The sequence below is a fragment of the Chrysochloris asiatica genome, unplaced genomic scaffold, assembly GCF_000296735.1.
Source record: "Chrysochloris asiatica unplaced genomic scaffold, ChrAsi1.0 scaffold00024, whole genome shotgun sequence".
Taxonomy (NCBI): Eukaryota; Metazoa; Chordata; class Mammalia; order Afrosoricida; family Chrysochloridae; genus Chrysochloris; species Chrysochloris asiatica.
Genome location: NW_006408542.1, coordinates 23,071,040 through 23,086,972, shown reverse-complemented (window position 1 = coordinate 23,086,972; position 15,933 = coordinate 23,071,040). Strand labels below are relative to the sequence as shown.

At 40.8% G+C, this 15,933-nt stretch overlaps 1 protein-coding gene across 1 annotated transcript in view; it reads left to right on the top strand.

Moving 5' to 3' along the window:
• Window positions 1-15,933, top strand: part of LHCGR (luteinizing hormone/choriogonadotropin receptor) — a 130,238-nt gene that overhangs the window by 22,646 nt on the left and 91,659 nt on the right. Inside the window, exon 2 of the mRNA XM_006839472.1 lies at window positions 4,163-4,411. Within this exon, the coding sequence (XP_006839535.1) occupies window positions 4,163-4,411 (249 nt within the window). The remainder of the gene's footprint in view (window positions 1-4,162; window positions 4,412-15,933) is intronic.

Sequence of the window (15,933 nt, the reverse complement as noted above, 5' to 3'; positions counted from 1 at the left end):
ATTTTCCAGCTGATGGTTGACTTGTGAACTTTTTCTTGATCAGTGATTGAGGATGTTTCCATTTCATAATCTGCCATTTATTCTCAGGCCTGTAGTGATGAATCCATGTTCCATCACCATTAACAATTTTTTTAAAAAATAAACTTTTATCTTCCTTCAACTATTGCTCCAAATTTTGTTTGAAGATGTTCAACTGCTTCTGTTTATGTTCTTCTGTGAGCTGTTTGGTAACTACCTCACACAAACTTTTTGAAACCCAAGTCTGTCATGGATTCTTTCATAGGCAGAGCCATGCTGATCTGCAAATGATTTGCTACATAACCCACTGCCACTCATCTATTTGACAGCATCATTTCATGTTCCTGCTCAATGTTGCCATCAGTCATGGACGTGGACAGGCATTTTACCATAACCGGAGTACAGATAATTTTTCATTCGCATTCTCCAGAATCATTTCTCTAACCCAGGTCATATTTTTCTGACTGTTCCTTCCTCTTTGTTTACAACTTTCAGTTTTCCTTGTAGGCGTATCTGTATTATACTATTACTGACAGCATTGTACTTCAAGATAGATTCTGAAATACTCTTTTTGACAATGAGTGCAATAATGCCTATAGATATGCCTACAAGAAGACCAGTTAATATCACTATTATTCAAATATATGTGACAACCACTAATGTCAGTGATGATGAAATTGAATTCTATCAACTTCTTCAGTCTGAAACTGGTCAGCCATTCAATTACCATTCATTTTCTCTGTAAGTATGACTCCTTGATTAAAACCCCAATGTCACTCCAACTTTCTATCAAAATCTGACTGAGCTAAAAGGGATAGAGAACTTGACCCAAAATTGATACCTAACCAGATAGACCAAGAGTCACTGAGGACAAACCAAGCAAAGTTGTTGAGCTCTACTCAGATGATTTACTGAGTACATACTGTAGACACAAATGTTCATTTTGTTATTTACTTGAGCACCCACTATGAATTAGAAGCTATGACATTCTCTAGGGATATTAAGATGAATATATAAGGAAAAGCAAAATTAAACTCATAGTTGTTATTCCTGTAGCATGTGTTATATTGCAGGTTATAAAATCAGTGAGAGAAGGTTTCATAGTAAAAATGACATTGAGCTGAGTCTTAAAGCACAACTGGAGTTTACCTAATGGAATAGGAAGAGATCATTCCTGGTAGGAGGAACAGCATATGTAGAAACATGAAAGGGTGAGAAGTAATCAGGTTAGCAGTTGGAGCGAAGGATCCAGAAAAGAAGGACATGATATAAGCTTTGTTTATCATAAAATTTGTTTTTCATGCCATCTAGCAAAATGCAGAGAACTGCTAGAAAATCAAGCCAGATTCAGAAGAGGACATGGAAAGATAGAAATCAATGCTGATGTCAGATGGATCTTGTTTGAAAGCAGAGAAAACCAAAAAGATGTTTATTTGTGCTTAATTGGCTGTGGATCGTGACAAGCTATAGATAGCTTTGAGAAGAATGGGTCTTGCAGAATGCTTAATTGTGCTCAGGAAGAACCTCTACACAGACCGAGAGGCAGTCATTAGAACTGAATAAGGGAATGATTTTAAATCAGTATAGGTGTGTGCTAGAGTTGTATCCTTTCACCACACTTATCCAATTCTATGCTGAGTAAATAATCAGAGACTCTGGATTATATGATGAATGTGGCATTAGGATTGGAAGAAGACTCATTAACAACCTTCGATATGCAGATGACTCAACCTTGCTTGCTGGAAGCAAAGAGAACTTAAAATACTTATTGATGAAGATCAAAGACTATAGCCTTCAGTGTGGGTTGCAGCTCAATGTAAAGAAAACAAAAATCTTCACATCTCAACCAATAAATGACATCATGGTAAGTAGAGAACAGATTGAATTTGTCAAAAACATAATTTTGCTTAGATCCACTATCAACACTGATAGATGCAGCAGTCAAGAAATCAAATAATGATTATATCAGGCAAATCTGCTGCACAAGACCACTTTAAAGTGTTCAAGAGCAAAGTTATCAGTTTGAAGACTTGTGGTACATCTGACCCAAGCCATAGTATTTTCAGTAACCTCATATGCATGTGAAAGTTGGACAGTGAATAAGGAAGACCATAGAAGAATTGATGCATTTGAGTTACGGTGTTGGAGAAGAATATTAAAAGTATCATGGACTGCCATAAGAACAAACTAATCTGTTTTGGAAGAAATATCAGCCAGAATACTTCTTAGAAGCAGAGACAGTGAGACTTCATCTCTCAAACCTTGGACATGTTCTCTGGAAGGACCTGGAGAAGAGTATCATGTTTGGTAAAGTGGAGTGTCAGCAAAAAGAGGAAGACCCTCAGTGAGATGGATTGGCACAATGGCAGCAGCAATGTGCTCAAGTGTAACAACAATTGTAAGGATGGCAGAGGACTGGGCAGTGTTGTGTTCTGTTGTGCATCAGGTCAATTTGAGTTGGAGGCAACTTGACAGCACCTAACAACAACAACAACAGAAGCACAATGCAAAGAGTGCAGTGGCTCTGTAGGATAAGTACTGGAATGTGGGCCACAAGGTCGGCAGTCCCTCCCTGGGAACAAGATGAGGCTTTTGCTCCCACAAAGATTTACAGCCTTGGAAACCCTATATAGGGTCGATGTAAGTTGGAACTGATTGGATGACACTTAGCAACAACAACAACAAGCACACTGCAAAGCGACTTTTTTCTTTTTCAATACTAATAGCCCATCTTCTTTGGGCAAGAGATTCATATTAGTCTACAGACTGGCTACTGAAAAAGCCTGCCCTTGAGAGCTGACTTCAAACTGTTCTTTTGCTTCCTACTTTTAGAGCCTTAAATTCCTTCAATTTCTTCCCAGATCTAAGAGTCCACCTCTTCTGACAAGACCTCTAGGATTTCCAGAATCCACACAAAGTATTTGGAACTTTGTTTCAACGATCAAATTGAATAGAAAAAAGTATGTATCCCCAGTGTTACCATGGGAGCACAGTAGCTCTGTTGGAGCCTATCAACCACTCTGAGAGAGTAACCTGAGGCTTTCTGCTCCTCTAAAGATGTACAGCCTCATAAACCCTATATGGAGTCCTTCCTGGTATGGCATTATAAGATAAGCACTGGACTGAAAGTTTGGTTTGAACTGCAAGGTCAGCTCCTCAGAAACCCTAGACAGGGTCACTATGAGTCAGAACCAACAGAATGACGCTTAACAACTAACAACAATGGTCAACATAATGTTTAGTCTCCTTTCCAAGTCCCTTTGTATAATTTCTTTATAATCATTTCTTGCTTGGTGATGAAAATCAAAAAGTGGGTTGACAGATAAGGGTCAAACAGGGCTCCACTGCTTACAAATTATGTGACTCTGGGAAAGTCACAGAATCTCTCAAGGCATCATTTTTCTCATACATGGGATGTTGGTTGATTGTGTGACTCAGAGGTGAAATGCACTCTTGTCACCTGGTCGATCTTTCTACAGGCGCAGCCGCTGTAAATATTATAGCTGTTTCATTCATTCATTCAGTAAAGCTCTACTGAAAACCTGCCATGTAGAAACCAGGAGAACACAAAAATAAACAAGTTGGATTTGATCTTAAAGACCTCACAATCTGTAGCCCAGATATAGGACAGATTTGAATAGCTAATTTTAAAGTGGGAAGAAGTTTCTACCAAGAGAACTACTCGGGACACTGAAAGAACAGAGATTCCTTTTAGTGTGTAAGGAGGGGGAAGGAAGGGGAAGTATTTGAGGTTTCGGATGGAAGAAAGGAAAAGTATCTGAGCTGAGCACTCACACTCCTGCCGATATGAGTATGAAGAGTATTGGTCTGTCCTCCTCACAAATGATTTAAGAGAGGTTTGGGCTAGTGGCACGAATCACCCAACTTCACACCCATAACTGCAGCAGAACCAGAACAAGATTTCAGAATTTCCACCCCCTAATAAATACACTGCAAGCGCCTGTTTGCTTTCTAGTCCTGGGGCCATTTGGAGACGGGTCAAGCTAAAGAAAAGCAGCAGAAAGAAGGTGATGTAGTCAGGGCCACAGGCCTAGGTCAAGGCAGAGCAAAGCCTCAGCTAGGGGAGCCGATAAGTGGGTGGGGACGTGCTGGCTCCGGGTGGATGGAGTGGGTGGGGTGGAAGGGCAAGGCAGCGGAGAGGCGGGGAGAGGGGCGCAGACCTCGCTCAAGGGCTGTTGGAGCGCGGGTCTAGCAGCAGGAGCCGGCGCTCGGGCTTGAAGGTCATGGGGCCTCTGCTGACTTTGCTGTGGCTGCTGCTCCTAACTCAGACGCTGCCCGGGGCGCTGTATGGAGCGCGCTGCCCCGAACCCTGCAGCTGCCCGCCCGAGGGCGCCCTGCGCTGCTCTGGTCCAGGGACTGGCCTCTCCCAACTGTGAGTACCCGCGCCCCTGGCCCTCTTCAGCACCCTTCCTTCCCTACTTGGTGACACCTTCTCTCCCTACTCTTGTGGTCCCTTTGCTTGGAGAAAGACGCTTCACACGTTCAAACTTTACCACTTTTTAAGGGGATGAGAACCCAAAGCTCTGCGTCATACTTGCCAACCTGGCTGCGCCTTGGGCTTGAGCCGCTCACCCCTGTGCAGGCGCACCATCCTGCCCCTAGCTAGCACTCCCAGGCGCGTTCCTTCTCAACCCTGCCGCCCCACGCTGGAACTGGCGCTGGGGCATTGATGTGATGTTCAGAAGTCTCAGGAGCAAGCCTAGGTTCTCTGTCACTACTGGAAGGAGACATGGATGTGATGTCCCTAAAAGAGCAGCTGTTTCTACCTTAAGAAGCCTACACCATCTCAGCATAGGATACTGTGGGTTTGGGGACCCTGTGGTCCTCTAGGAATGCAGGACTCAGGCTCTAGGTCTAAGGTAGCCCTGGTAGTTTAATGGGACTGCTAGTGGACCCACTTCCCCAGTCCCCAGCCAGTGTCCACCTACACCTTTCTGAATGTAGACGCCTTTACTCCCACTCCTGCCCCAGATGTACTTGTATTTCAATCTGGCTGTCTAGTTAAAGAAGGGCCTTGTGTTCTACCACCTGTGCCCACTACCCCCACCCACCCAGGAAACAGGTGCAAGTGCTGAAGTAAAGGCAAGAAGAGCCTTTAGTTATAGCGTATCAATGACCAGGTCTCCTTCATGTTAGAGAAACGTACACGTATTGTATGATTGTATTTATATGAAATGGCCAAAATAGGCAAATTCATAGAGAGAAAGTAGATTAGTGGCTGCCAGTACCTGTGGGGATGGGAGAGAATGACTATTAATGAGTATGGCTTTGAGGGTGATGAAAATGTTCCACAATTACATCGTGATGATAGTTGCACAATATTATGAACATACTGTGCTTTAAAACTATTGCACTGTACCCTTTCAATGGAGGAAATTTATGGCATGTGAATCACATCTCAATAAAGCTGTTAGAAAAGAAAGAAACAGTACCATGAAAGTATCAAAACAAAACAAAAAAAAGGCACCAGGCTGGCGGATGTCTTCAGTAGTTATAGGTAATGGAATTCTGTGCTGGGGGAGGAGAGACTTGCTGCCCCCAGCACTTCACAGTGGAGGGGGGGGTCCCCCTTTCCTCCTGACTGGCTGGGCTTCTCCCCATGGAAGAGTTAGTGGCCTTCTGGGAATATCTGTGGTTGATAGATACAGTTTAAGGGTTGAGGGGTTTGTATTAATTAGTTTCCATTAATTCTCTTGTCAGCTTCATTCCCTGAGGGTGAGGACCATGCTGATAGAATTTGTTTCAATCAATCAACAAATCTATGGAATTTGCCTTCGAAGTCTGAGCCCTTGTCTCTCCCTGACAAGCCTCCCATCTTACTCTTGTGAGTGATTGTGGCATTAACAGTCTTTCTCACTTGCCTGGTACTTTCATACTGCATGGCAGAATTGGGAATTCACAGAGACTTGAGAGATGACCAAGCCCTGAGCCACACCCTGCTCCCCCACCCATCACCTTTATATTAAAGAAAAAGACCAAAGTCTCAAGAGATAGAATGATTACCCAAGGTCCCATGTCTGGCTATTGAATAGCAAATAATGAACTCCATCTGTAAATTGTCTTTTGTACTTGCTTGTCTTTGTAAAATTACCCTCTCCTTAAAAAAAAAAAAAAAAATACTTCCAACTTCTCCAAAGTTGGCATTGAGTACAGAACTTCTTGTTGGAATGGAGGATACAAGACTGGGTGGGCTGAGACCTCATTCCTTCTGGGATTCAGCTTTCACCAAAGATTGCTCAATGATTTCTATTGCCAGCCCCATTCTAGCTGCAGAAGTGACTTCTGACCTTGAGAAGGTTCATGAGCGAGAAAAAACAAAACAGTAACAACCTTTTGCTCACTGCCCTACATATCAATTTAGAGAAGCCTTGAACCCCTTATCAAAATTTTATAGGGCTGACTCGATTTGGGGGTGGAGGTGGGGAATGAACACATTATAAAGCGCTCAACTACTAACCGGAAGACCCATTCAGTAGTAAAGACCTAATGATCTGCTCCCATAAAGCCTAGGAAACCCTATGGGAGCATTCTACTGTATCCCATGAGGGAGTATGAGGCCAAATCACCTTGACTATACACAACAACAGCATTCTGAAGCTGGCTTGTCCAGTTGTCCAAAGGGAGCTGGTTCACAAGGCTCTGCAGCCTTTGCCATTCCTGTGAGATCCTGGAGCATAATTGACTTCCTCCTTCTACTGCCCAATTTTAGCATCCACAGTCAAGAACATCGTCTCTCAAACATGAAGACTCCATAGGTCTTCTTACCTAGAGGTTCACACAGTCAAGGACTGTGACCTTACAAGTGTTAGTTTCCTGAAGACCAAATAATTGAGAGATGACTTCACGCTTTAGGTGAGAACTCTAGAGAGATGGAGCCTTGTAAAGACTAAAAAATAACTTTTTCAACCCAGCATCCATATGACAAAAGATTGGATATGAGCATAAGAGAGTTATTACTTGAAAATAGTAGTTCTTAAAATATGACCCCTAAGACCACCAGCAGGTTCATCACCTAGGAAATTGCTAGAAATGCATATTCTCAAGCCCCAGTCTCAACCTAATGAATATGAAACTAGGAGGCTAAGGAGACAAGTTCCTTACATAATTCTGAAGTGTGCTCAAGTTTTAGAGCCAAAGAATTGCTCTCCATGAAGTACATAATCTTCTGAAGAGCAAGAAGTATGTTTTAAACATTCTCATGCCGTAAACTCATCTTCCCAAATTCTCCCACCCAAAGAGACCATATCTATTCCAAAAGACAGCTGTGATGGAAATTAAGAACCTGAAGTCAAAGACAGGTGGGAAAGAGAATTGAGGGAAATTATTTTTTCTTCAAAAAGGAATGCAGAAGGAATCCATTGAGAAGGATAAACTGAAGAGACAGGGGCAAGGGAAAAATAAAATTTGATTGAGTATGGGGCTGGGAGAAAAAAAATCATTCTAAGAACATAGCCAGACTGGTTAGTGGAAGGGTTAGTATTAGAAGGAGTAGGGATAGCTCTGAGTCTCAAAAGAAGAAAACAGATGGGTAAAGGTATAACTCAGTATTGAGACAAGGACTGGGAAAGTGGACAAGTTAATTCCAGAATCCTTTAGTTGTTTTTTTTTTTCATTATTTAAATTGTGGTAAATATATTAATATAATATGTGGTAAATTATTAAATTGTGGCAAAGGAGTCCTGAAGTGGTGCTGCAGGATAATGTGCTGGATCACAGGGTCCTTTTGAACTGCAAGGTCAGTGGTTCAAACTCACCAGTCACTCCTTGGAAACCCTATACAGGGTCGCTATGAGTTAGAACCCACTTGACAGCACTTAACAACAACAACAATATATGCAACAAAACATTTTCTATTTGAATGTGCTTCACATGCAGTTCTGTGACATTAGGCTTACCATGTCCAACCATCACCATTATCCATTTCCACATGTTTCCACCATCCACCATGGAATTTCAGTGTCCCTAAAAGAATGATGCCTAACTCCCTTCCTTCCACATGCTCCTGGAAACCATGAACAAACTTTGGTCTCTATGCATTTGCTTATTCTAGATATTTCACATAAATGGGATCGTATCTGTCCTTTTGTGCATGGCTTATTTCACTCAGCATGATGTTTTCAAGGTTCACCCACGTTATTTATAGTATATAGGTATCAGGACTTCATTTCTCCTATGGCTGAGTGACTTTCATTGTATATGTTGTTGTTATGTGCCATCAAGTTGGTTCCAAGTCATAGTGACCTGTATAGGTTCTCCAAGGAGTGGCTGGTAGGTTTGAAATGGAACTGTTTGAGCAATCTAGTGCACATCCTACAGCATCATACCAGGACTCCTCATTGTATATGAGGGGGCTTCAAAAGGTATCCCAGTATTTCACGAACTTTCTGAAACTCCCTCACATATATCCATTTTGTTTATCTCTTCATCCGGCTATGAACACTCAGGCTGTTGCCACCTTTTTGGCCATTATGAATAGTACTGCAATAAACACTGGTGTAATAAATAATAATAAAGAAACTTCTGTGTTCCTACTTTCAGATCTGTGTGTATACCTGAGAGTGGGAATGCAGAATCATATTGTAATACTTTGCTTAACTTTTAGAGGATAGAATCCTCTTTTCTTGATGATGATTCTATGATATAAAAATATTATGAATAATAAGCTATTAGGTATTCATTTTAAAAAGAGAGAACTAGAATCTTGAGAGAAAGCTACCATAAGAAGAGGGCAGTGGTCTTGTGTGAACTTATGTGGAGGGCTTGGTTCTGCAGAGAGAAGAGGGCACTCCTGATTCTGAGGAGGAGCTCCTGATGTGATGTAGAACGTCTTAGAATTTAGCATCAGCCTCTCAATAGATGTTAGTTTGTATTTCATCATTCTAGTCCGTGGTAACCTGGCCTTCTAAAACCTTCATCTAAAACCCCCTATTTGGTTTCTAAAAGCAAAGGGATGTGGGTTATAATTTTTTATTACTGACAAGCTCATTGCTTACAAATTTTAGAAATGCCATCTCTCATTACCTTTCCTCCCCTTCCACATTTTATACATATATATCCATAGGCATTTAAAATCTAAAAGATGACACAAATGGTCTCCCACGTTTCCATTCATTTTAATTGGGAGGAAAAAGTCAAAGAAAAAACTAATTTTTAAAATTTCTTTCACTTTTCTTATTAGTTCAGGCAAGTGGAAGGAGGGAGAGAAGAAAAAAAAAAGAAGAAATCTCACCTTGCTCATGGTTATATAAAGATCTTTGTCTCTATGACAACAGAAAGGTTGATCTGCTTGATATGGAAACAGCTTCTGAAAAATCTGTTAGTAAGAAAATGCTAATAATAATTATGGCAATTTATTTTTTGTGTGTTGTGCCTACTGAGCAAGTTTATTATAAGACAATTCAGAAACTTTGGAAGGATAAAATGTACTGTATCCATCAGCAAAAGTGTTAATGTCCAAACATCTTTTCTGAATGTCATCTTCTTTCTCCCACTTTTAAGTGAAATCAGTGTCCAGCGTGCTGTCAGGGGATATAAAAGTTAAGGACATGTTTCTGTACTTAAGAAACTCACATTCTTAGTGAAAGCACACCCGGAGAGATGGATGTAAATGAAGAGAGAGGCAAGGAGACTCTAAGGAATTGAGAGAATGAAGCAATCACCTCCAAGGGAAGGCTGCATGAGCTAAGGGTTATGAAGCTGAACCTTGTAGGATAGAAGGGAAAGAGCATCCAGGTGAAAGAACCACATGAAATTAGTGGCAAGGGAGATTTGCCAGGTTAGAATCGACCTGAGATTCCTTGCTGAGAAGCAAGAAATACAAACACAACTCAGTGAATTCTTCCCTCTTTGTGCCTCTCCCAGGCTCTTTTTGGGGAAGGAGGTGGTGTTTAAAGACTAGGGATAAAGTCATCAGAAGTGTTTGATGAAATTACATGTGCAAAAAAGAATATATATTTTTTAATGACAGTAGTTCTTCTGTAATAGTATTTCAGTCAAAACCGTGAGAAGATTGTTGACAAATAAAAATGAGAAGAACTTATAGTATTTTTAGTGATATTTTGTAACTCCCTGTGTAATAAGTCCAAGGAATCGTGGTGGCGCAGTGATTAACCATTGAGCTGCTAACCAAAAGGGGCAGCTGGACATAAAGATTTACAACCTTGGAAACCCTATAGGGTCACTATGAGTTGGAATGAACTCACAGGCAGTGCATGTTTTTAACCCAGCGGTATATTGTGCAAAGCACATAAAATTGTATTGAAATCATTTAATATTGGTTTTGGGTTTGAGGTTTGTGCCTCACTAGAAGGCACAACCTCCTCCCCCTCCCAGCCAGGCAGTACACCACTTACAGCTGCTCTCCACATGGCCCTGAACTGCAGCTCTGGAATGCCACCTGAACCAAATTCAGAAAAGACCAATGTCTAAATAAAACTCTCCTTGCAGAATGAAGCTTTGATCTTTATCCCTTGTTGCTTTTAAATTTGTTCTTGACTCTGATTACTTGTGGGTCTTTAGTTCCACCATTCATGAGCAGCAGTAGATAGTATTTGTAAGCCTGCAGGGGTGAGGAGGCGTTGGTATGACAGAATAGGGTTCCAACACAACCCTTCAATGGTCTGAATTGATCAATAGGCAATCCAAAACTAGGCAGAATCCGGGCACCAAGTCCCCTTTTCCTAATTTGCACTGTGAATTTGTTGTTAAGTTCAGTTGAGTCAATCCTGATTCTTAGTTACCTGTATAGGGTTTCTGAAGATCAGCTGGTAAGAAGTCCTGGACTTATCTTCCAATGCCACAAATAATAAAAACCCTGTACTGTCTGTAAGAGGGACAGGATTCCTGCCCCCTGTGAGGGGAGAGAGTGACTGTTGGGAAGGGAAATGAGACAACAGAGCCCAAAATACTCAGAAACAGAGGTTTCACACAACTATAAAGCAGTATTGTAACAATCTGATGATGTAGAAAAGATTAAACCCATAGTCCATATTTGAGGTTGAACAGTAAATGTTTATCATCCAATGGGCAAGCCAGATGGGACGCTTTGATTCCTGTTGTTGTTGTTAGCTGTACAACAGACCAAAACACTTTGTGGTTCTGTGCCACCCTCACACTCTTGGCTGTGTTTGAGCCCAATTGTCATAATTTTCTAGTCCTGCTATAACAAAAATACTACAAGTGGTTGCTTTTAACAAACATTTATTTGCGATCAGTTTAGGAGGTTGGAAGTCTGAATTGAGGATGCTAACTCTCTCTGTTGGCTAGGGAGAAGGTCCTTCCCTCTTAAACTTCTTTCCTGGTTCCTTAGAGATCTCCATGTAGCTTGCCATCGATCTTTCCCCATCTATCCTTACTCAGTCTTCTTTCATATTTTGCAAGACACACCCTACACAAATCCTGTTTCATTAACATGACAAAGACAACTAATTTTCAAATGGAATTGCAACCACAGGAATAGAGGATAGGACTAACAACATATATTTTGAGAAGACATATTTGAATCCATTATACCATTGTTGCAGTAGTGGTGGTTGAGTTACTTCTGACTCAGTTTGTAAATCTTTATGGAAGCAGAAAGCCTTACTTTCTCTGGCAAAGCAGCTCACAGATTCAAACTTGTAACCATTGTGGTTAGCAGCCCAACTCATAACCCACTACACTACCAGGGCTCCTACCATTGTTGTGCTGATGTTGAATATATAACTCCACTGTGTTAATATATCTTACTGAAGGTCTTCCTCTTTTTTGATGACCCTCTACCTTGGGAGTCCTGATAAACTCTGGACTGTGAACTGCAAGGTCAATGGTTCAAACTCACCAGCCACTCCTCAGAAACCCTATATAGGGTTGCTATGAGTCGGAACGAACTTGACAACACATAACAACAAACAACTACTACTTTACCTTCTTCAAAGACTGGTCCAAGTCCAAGAAACTTAAGTTTTGCTACCTGTTGTACTTTTTCCAAGACAGATTTTTTTCGTTCTGTTGGTAATCCATGTTGTTATTGGTGTTGTTGTTAAGTGCGGTCAAGTTGGTTCAGATTCATAGCAACCCTGTATAGGGTTTCCAAAGAGAGGCAGGAGGGTTTGAACCACTGACCCTGAGGTTAGCAGTTTGGTGCTTCTTACAGTACCACACCAAGCAATCCATGGTATATTCAGTATTCTTTACTAAAACCAAAATTCAAATGAATCAGCTCTTCAGTCTTTCTTATTCGTTGCCCATCTTTCACATGCATATGAAGTAATTGGGAATGCTTTGGCTTGGGTCATGCACACATTAGTCCTCAAAATGACATTGTGACTTCTTAATACTTTCAAGAGGCCTTTTGCAGCAGATTTGCCCAATACAATATGTCATTTAAATTCTTGACTAGGGGTTGATTGTGGATCCAAGTAAAATGAAATCCTTGACTTAAATTTGTTCTCCATTTATCATGACGTTGATTACTGGTCCAGTTGTGAGGATTTTTACTGTTTTATGTCAAGGTATAATCCATTACTGAAGATTGTACTTTTTGACCTTCATTATTAAGTGCTTGTTCCTGGGAAGTATTACAGAAAATGATTCACTAGGTCTTCTCAACCTGGAACGTGAATAAACCAGAATCCCCAGATAGCACTGCTCATTATTACCTAGAATCTGATGTACTGGCATCTCCAGCTCAGGCTGAGGTGCCTCCAAGACATGCCACCTAACACCTGATGATAAATTGTTTCATGGCATTCAGTTAGACTGGTCCTGTATGCCCAGTTAGAGCATCCAAGACCATTCTAGGCTCTTTTTCTCTGTGCCCATCCCTGAACCTCAGGCTGGTTACACAGAAAATCTACTCTTAAGATTTGTTGAACACTCGAGAACTATGTTCTTACTGAAGACTTATTATGTGCTTTTCAGTTGCACACTCTCAAAATGTGGAGGATCTAAAGATGTTGTTGTTGTTGTTAAGTGCTGTCGAATCGATTCCGACCCATAGCGACCCTGTACAGGGTTTTCGAGGCTGTAAATCTTTACGGGAGCAGTAAGCCTCATGTTTCTCCCACAGAGCAGCTGGTAGTTTCGAACTGCTGACCTTGCGGTTCGCAGCCCTATTCGTAACAACTACGCTACATTCTTCCAGTCACAGGAAAGAGAAGAGTAGTTCTCAGATGACTACAGGGAAATACAGAATGTGATAAAAATCAGATAAGGGTGTAAACAAAGACTGGTAAGAATTCAGATGGGGATACTGTCCCTCATAGCCAGACTAACAAAGAAAATTCAATGGAAATATCATTTGAGCGGTAGTTCTTTAATCCCTACTCTCTATAGCGATTCCATAAACTCAGTCCTTGCCTTTGACACCAGCTTAGAGAGACTCACTAAGCAAAGTCTTCTGCTCTTTCACTAACCAACAACACACGCCATGTCTGTGTTAGTAACAACCAATAGAACAATTACTTCACCTTGGAAATTTGGAATAGGGATATGGTTAAAGCTTTTCTCATTTGAAAGCACTAGAAATCAACTTGGATTCTTATTTAATCAGAAGAGATTAGTTTAGTGGAAGAATAAAAAGGGAGAAGGATGTGGGAAAGATCTGCAGAGAATCAGGCATCTTCGCAGCAAGACATCATGTAATTTTTCTCTAGGTTCCTCCTTTACAATGAATCAGCTCCAAAGACTCCTCTTCTCTGGCTCTTTATTGTTGTTGTTGTTAGTTGCCATTGAGTTGGCTCCAATTTATGGTTACCCCATGTGCTCATCCAACAGAACCAAATCCTGATCCTGCACCATGACCTTTGGTATGCTCAAGGCTACTGCTACAGCCACTGTATATTTTGAATATTTTCTAATCTAGAAGGCTCGACTTCTAATACTATATGGGAACAGTATTCTTTTGTGATCAATATGGTTTTCACTGACTAATTTTTGGACCACGAGGCCAGCCTTTCTCCTAGCCTAACTTTGTCTTAACCTTCACTGAAACCTGTCCACCATGGGTGATCCTACTGGTAAATACTGTTGGCAAAATTTCCAATATCATAGCAGCACAGAAACCACCACAGTTGGATAAACTGACAGATAGGTGGTCGGTCTCTCCATTGTATGTTTCAAATTCCCAAGAGAGAGAATCAATTTGGCCCAGCTAAGGTACTTCCGTCTTAGCCAGAGCATCGAGTCAGCCTGCACAGTCAGTGAGATGTTTCAAAGAAGGCAAGATTTTGGAGCCAGACAACCACACAGATTGGTGTTTATAAGAACTGGTTTATTAGTAAAAAGTAATCCAAGTTGTAATTCTAGGCACTTCAACCAATCCTCGGATTAATTACAAGTATATGGTATATCAGTTGCAACCAGCTTTTACTGGCTCAGTCCAAAAACAAAAAAAAAAAGGAAAGAAAAAAAGGTTTTTTAAGTGTCTGAAAACAGAAGTTTGTAATGAAAGAGCTTCCTGAAGCATATCTGCAGTGTCACTGCCCTGACAACATACTATTCGCTGCTCCTGTGGAATATTTCTGAGAAATCATTACAGATGATGCAGACATTCCCCAGGGAAAAGTCAACGTATAGTTTTTATTTACAAGAGCTAGTCTTGTCATGTTATATTATTGCTGGAAGTATTCTAGTTGTGTTATTTTGCTTTGTGTCTTTAGAAAATTCTAAATGGGTTTTGAGGATGGGCTTAGATATATCTCCCATTTACCTCTGAGGCTTTGTATTTTTTATTTCATTGTTGAACATATGACTTAGAAAATCCATTATCCAGGGAATGTTGCTGAGCATCTTGGTTCATATGATAATTCACATATGAATTATCACACAGCTCCTTGGGTGCTCAAAAGCGACTATCTTGGAGAAGAGTCACTCAAATTCCATTTTCCAATGGAAGAGTTGCAATGAGCTGAACATTTTTTTTAAATCAATGAACAAATGCAAAATCTGCAGAGTGGCTCCCCAGACTTGTAATGTTTAATGGAAGGTTGTTCTTTATCATTTCTTTAAAAGACTGTACAGTGAAGCCAATATATCTGGTCTCAAAACAAAGGTACCAAATGGAAGTATTTACCCTCCTCTCAGTTGACTTTGGTATAATCAGGAGAGATGATCAAGATTATCATGAATCAGGGATAAAGCAAAGGCATTTACTAGATCATTTAGGAGTGATCTATGACAAGCAGAGGAGTTGGTTTCAAAGTACTACACACAACGTATAGTGGGTCTCTCTACCACACCTCCTACCTGCAACTTCCTGTTGTAAGGAGTAGCTTAGGCATGTTTTGGGTAGCCTGACTCTTTCACAGTGAACAGCTATGACTTTTTATCTTATTCTGTGCTAGACATTGTGTTAGTATTGTGTAAACATTTTCCTATTTAATCTCAAAAATCTATGGGGTAGTTGGAATGATGGCTAATTATGTGTCAGCTTGTCTATACAGACCCATAGCCATTTAGCACATGCTGTTATTTCAGCCAACATTGATTTAGGTGTTGCTATAAAAGTATTTTATAGATGTTGTTAACTTTTCTACCTTCATTCACAATGATTCTACCAACTGACATATCTCCACCTTTCTTTGCTGGTCAAATTCTACCCCTTAGTATATATGTTGTTGCTCGTGGTAAGTGCCATCCAGTCGGTTCACTGTATAGAGTTTATGAGGAGCTTCTGGTGGGTTTGAAGCACATACCTTGTGGTTAGCAATCCAATGCTTAATCCTAAAGTGTCACACCAGGAGTCCCTGCTGTATTTATATGTGTGAGTGTGCACGCACACATCAGCTAGTGGGTTCAAATATATACAGTGGCTAGTGGGTTAACAGTTCAGTGATTATCTCACAGTGCTACATCTATATTGTTGGTGTTGTTGTTTAGTGCCATCGAGGAGGTTCCAACCCATAGCAACTTTAT